General features: G+C 48.5%; 1 protein-coding gene across 1 annotated transcript; it reads left to right on the top strand.

Annotated features, from left to right (window-relative positions):
- Positions 1–2,092: 2,092 nt before the first annotated feature.
- Positions 2,093–4,922, top strand: LOC127784126 (homeobox-leucine zipper protein HOX25). The gene is made up of 3 exons (XM_052311317.1): positions 2,093–2,653; positions 2,727–3,148; positions 4,399–4,922. The coding sequence occupies exons 1-3, from the start codon at positions 2,524–2,526 to the stop codon at positions 4,846–4,848; spliced, it is 1,002 nt and encodes a 333-aa protein (XP_052167277.1). The 5' UTR covers positions 2,093–2,523; the 3' UTR covers positions 4,849–4,922.
- Positions 4,923–5,207: the final 285 nt, after the last annotated feature.

The following is a 5,207-nucleotide window of genomic DNA, read 5'->3' as shown; positions in this document are numbered from 1 at the left end:
AACTAATTATGCTATAATCATTAAGCTTTTCCTATAGCATGAACATATCTTAAAATCTGAAATGTATGTACGGGTTCACTACTAGAAAAATGGTTTCTTCAGACGGCCAAACACTATTTTTCTAGGCGGGGGAACGGTCCGCTTGGAAGCAAATGACTGCGAAAATCATCGATTTTCGCAGGCGGCCCAGTCACCTGCCTGCGAAAATCATTGCGGCAAACAAAAAAAGAATTCACTGCTGCCGGGGGTGGGAGGTGCCGCTGCCGCCGCCACCGCCCTCCTCCGGCATCCCTGTGGTCAGATCTAGGAGGGAGGGGAACCCCCGCCGCCGCCATCGCCCTCCCCCTGCCTCCCTCCGGCTGGATCTGGGAGGGAGGGAATCGCCGCCACCGCCATCGCCCTCCCTCGGCCTCCCTCAGGCCTGATCTGGGAGGGAGGGGAATTGCCGCCGCCGCCACCTCTGTCCCCCGGCCTCCCTCCAGCCGGATCTGGGAGGGAGGGAACCGTCGCCGCCTCCACCGCCCTCCTCCGGCGTCCCTCCGGCCGGATCTAGGAGGGAGGGAACCGCCGCCGCCACCACCTCTCCTCCCCCCTCCCCCCTTCTGCCGGATCTGGGAGGGAGAGTGTGCGCCGCCGCTAGGGGTGGGCACGCCGCCGCCATCGGGGGTGGGGGCCACGGGCCGCCGCCGCCGACCCCGCGCCACCCACGTCGCCGGTTGCTGAGAGGAGAGGTGAGGGAGAGAGGAGAGCTGAGAGGTGAGGAAGATAGGAGAGCTTAGTCACAGTGTCTTAGAAAAAATCTGGGCTGTTGTTGTGTCTTTTTATATCCACGCCAATTTTTGCAAGTGGACCACTTAAACGGTCCGCCATGCAAAAATAGATTTTCGTAGGCGGACAGCGAGTTTCAACCCGATTTACATTTTTGCAGGTGACCATTTGGCTCCGATGGCCATACCCGCCTGCGAAAAAAATACCCAACATCGGCAAAAATGGTTTTTCTAGTAGTGGTTTGACAATGATCGATAGGAGGGCCTTGAGCCTTTCTTTCCTATGGTTGGGACCGCTCCTACCTATGAACGAACGCACACACTTTTATCGTGTAAGCACGTATCAAATCTAAAAAGTAGGGGTGAAAACAGATAGGATAATATCCATCCGATCGATCCACTTCGAATCCGTCTGCAACGAGGATATGGTATGGTTTTTAGAAATCCGATGAATATGGATGCGGATACGGATAGTGTGGTGCGTATTCGGATGGGATGTGGTATCTCTAAAATCCGGTGGATGCGGATTATCCGACCTTTCTTCCGATAGGCCGTTTGCCGAATAATCCAAAATTATCAACCCATGTAACCACTTGATAGGATACATATGACATGAGAACGGCACATCCAATGTCCTAATTCATCAATTAATCTAGTCCCCTTAGTTTGAGGCTTTCATAGAATCATCTAACACTTCGTACGTAGCTATGTATTTATACTATGATCATCATATATTTATATTGTTTAGCACTTAATTATTTCGATGGGTCATTTATTGATAATTGTATTGTTGTCCCTTGCATTGCTCATTCAATATTGTATTGATTGCATATACACGTAACATCCGATAAATTTAATCCGTTTTCAACTGAGTCCGCATCGACTCCATACTATTTCTAACATCCGAAAGAATCTACTCCGCATCCATTCCGAATCCACTTAAATGGTTTATGATACGGTATTACCACTATCCGTCTGAATCCGCTTCGTTTCATCACTAATTAAAAGAGATATCATTATATTCATATAGAGGTAAGAGTTGAAGACTTGCTTGTATCAAGATTTTTGTACACCTAATGCATCAACAATTTCTTTTTTTCTCAAGTCAGTTGGAAGCACCTTTTATCCCCCAAAATGAGAGGCCAACATCAGGCTAACTACATAAACCACAAAGCGTGCTGCCTAATTACTAACACCCTAAATTAAAGATTAACACTTAAATAACAATAGGGGTATTTTCGTCAATGTACACTAGCTGTCCCTTTGGGCCTTGGGCCTATAAAACCCCTCCCTCCTCCAACCTCAAGACTTTACCCACAAAAGCCTCCCTCCCCTCACAAAGTCCAATTTCCTCCACTGGCCAGCAACTAATAACCAACCAGGCCCCTGAAAAAACATATTTCTTACAGTTCAGTCCCTCCGCCGCCGCTGGCTCGCTTCTCCGACCACCGCGCACCGATCAACCTTGGCCTGACCAACCTCCCCACCGCCGGCGGCGGCGGCGGCATGGGGTTCTCTCTGCACCCCATGAAGACGTCCACGCGCTTGCTGTGGAGTACCAGCTTCTTCCGCCACAAGTTCCCGGCCGCCGCCGCCATCGCCACTGCTTTCTAGCTCAGCTCCGGCTCGCCGGCCGGTGCCCGTCTGCCTCCGTGTTTCGAGAGGAGGCGGACGAGCTTATAGCTAATATACGTAGAGAGATTATATATATATATATTTACAGTTTGACAACGAGGTGGAGTAGAGAGGTGTGTACATGTGCAGCATGGACGACTACTCCGGCCGCCTCGTGTTCAGCTCCGCCGGCGCCGCGCCGCCGTGCAGCGCCGCCGGCGCGGGAGGCGGGCAGATGCTGCTCTTTGGCGGCCATGGCGGCTTCGTCGGAGGTGTCGATCGACCCAGATCAGTGGTTCTATATATATAGCTTGGAGCGCGTTGCTTACGTGTGTGAACGTGTAGGCTCGCCGGTGATGGAGGAGGCCGAGCTGCGGCGGCGGCGGCGGAAGAGGCCGTTCCTGACGACGACTCACGACGAGCTGGAGCTCCAGATGGAGGACCTCGTCGACGAGCTGTACGGCGTCGACGAGCAGGGGTCGTCGTCAGCGGCGGCGAGGAAGCGGCGGCTGACGGCGGAGCAGGTGCGAGCGCTGGAGCGGAGCTTCGAGGAGGAGAAGCGGAAGCTGGAGCCGGAGCGGAAGAGCGAGCTGGCGCGGCGTCTCGGGATCGCGCCGCGGCAGGTGGCCGTGTGGTTCCAGAACCGCCGCGCGAGGTGGAAGACGAAGCAGCTCGAGCTCGACTTCGACCGCCTCCGGGCCGCCCACGACGAGCTCCTCGCCGGCCGCGCCGCGCTCGCCGCCGACAACGAGAGCCTCCGATCTCAGGTGAGTGAGACGGATCACAGGACTGAGATCATCTACCTTCAAAATCATCGTTTCTTTTTTATCACTGATATGTGGATTCAGAATTCATCCGACTCACGTATCAGTGACAAACTCGTGTGATTTTAAAGATAGATGATTCTAACCCCGAGATACATCATAGTCAGGGCCACTAATTATTAAGGCCTCACTTTTAGAAAAAGAATTTTTAGGTTTAAACAAGAATTGAGATTTTTTATAATATATTTTAATTTATATGACTCCATTAACTTTAAATCGTAAGTTTAATTATTTGTATAATAAGAAAATTATGCAAATAAAAATCATAAGTTGGGCTTAAAATACTTTTAGTAATAGTCACCATAAATAATTATACTTAGATTTTCTTTAGAAAAATAAGATGAGTGGTCAAACCGTCCAACATAGAAACAATTTTACATCGTTTGTTGATCATCAAAGGGAACCGAAGATAATCATTTTCTGACGATCACACAGTCATAAAAACAGTTTTACATCGTTGTATCGTATCTATAGTCCGTAGAGGTATATTATTAGCAACTTTAGATAATTTATTTAATAGATAATATAATACTGCACGAGCTGTTTCTATCACCGTGTCTTTGTGGAAAACTCATACATAAAAATAGCAAATGTTAAACCATTATTCATACCTTGAAACGCACGTTCACAACTCAATCATTATTTTAGATAAGCCAAATGTCATATTTAATAGACGTCGTATTACTTATGTTGTTATTCTTCATTTTCAGATGACAATAGTAGACTTGAAGTGGATAAAAGGATCATCAATGTACTACCATCCCCCCTCTGAGCAATCATACCACTTCAGGGTTTAATATCGAACGTAATTTCTGAAATTTCCAAAAAAATAGACCGGGTCTATTCGTCCCTCGACAGAATATTATATCGGCCAAACTAGTAAAATTCTTATGAACTTAATTTATATTTAATCAAATTTTGTTTGAATTTCAACTTATTTTGGGTCCAAATTTTGAAATTTTATTTCTATCGGTTTATGCAAACCGCGATATGTAGAATCTTACAACTTAATTCCATTATGGATAAGAAATGACCTCAAGATTTTATTAGTGGGCTCGATGTGTTTGGCAAAATACGGACAGTCCATTTGACTTGTCATTTGCACTAATCGCAATTCGATCATGTGTACTTTTCAACAATATGGAGTCAAGGAAAATGAATTTTGATCATGATGTAAATGTGCCACGTGGCAGGTGATCCTATTAACCGAGAAGCTGCAAGCTAATGGGAAGTCACCGTCACCGTCGCCGGCGCCGGCGGAGCAAACCGCCGTGCCAGCCGCACCTGAAAGCGCCAAGTCGTTTCAGCTCGAAGAAGGTCGCCGCCTCTACGACGCCGCCGGGAGCACCACCACCACCAACAACGGCGGCGGCGGTGGCGTCGCGATGCCGGCGGCGCGCGTGGCGGCCGCAAGAGCGGCCAGCAACGACAGCCCCGAGTCCTACTTCGCCGGCGCTCGCTCTCCGCCCTCGTCGTCGGACGACGACTGCGGCGGCGGCAGCGACGACGACTACCCCTCTTCCTCCGTCTTACTCCCGGTCGACGCTGTGCTCGCCGGCGACGCCTTCGAGCACGCCGTGGCGGCGACGGTGGCGGCGGATGAGGAGGCGCCGCTAAACAGCTGGGAGTGGTTCTGGAATTGATCGAGTGATATCGCTGGTTGGGATTTTCTATGTTAATTCAAAACACACATATATATACATATATTTCTTTTTTATGCTTGGTTACTAGCAATATGATGCTAATGTATAAATTAAGCAGATTAAAAATTAAGGACGGACTTTTTTACGATTTTTAGGGTGTAATCGAATGCAATCTGGAAGGAAGATCACAATGTTTATGGACATGTTTTGCCTTGGAATAAGTTCACTTTAGGTCGCTTAATTTGTCGTCCAATCTAATTTTCATCCTTAGACTAAAAAACCAGATACAATCCATCGCTGAACTTTAAAAACCAATGTAAAGTAGATCACTCGGCAGTATTGTTCCCGGTTTTAGCTGA

Source organism: Oryza glaberrima, chromosome 9, assembly GCF_000147395.1.
Source record: "Oryza glaberrima chromosome 9, OglaRS2, whole genome shotgun sequence".
Taxonomy (NCBI): Eukaryota; Viridiplantae; Streptophyta; class Magnoliopsida; order Poales; family Poaceae; genus Oryza; species Oryza glaberrima.
This window is presented reverse-complemented; position numbering and strand designations above follow the sequence as displayed.

Bases quoted from the DNA above. Each gene is read 5' to 3' on its own strand.
- LOC127784126 (XM_052311317.1), top strand. From the start codon at position 2,524: ATGTGCAGCATGGACGACTACTCCGGCCGCCTCGTGTTCAGCTCCGCC. The intron at 2,654-2,726 runs GTGTCGATCGAC...GTGAACGTGTAG, and splicing joins CCATGGCGGCTTCGTCGGAG to GCTCGCCGGTGATGGAGGAG. The intron at 3,149-4,398 runs GTGAGTGAGACG...GCCACGTGGCAG, and splicing joins ACGAGAGCCTCCGATCTCAG to GTGATCCTATTAACCGAGAA.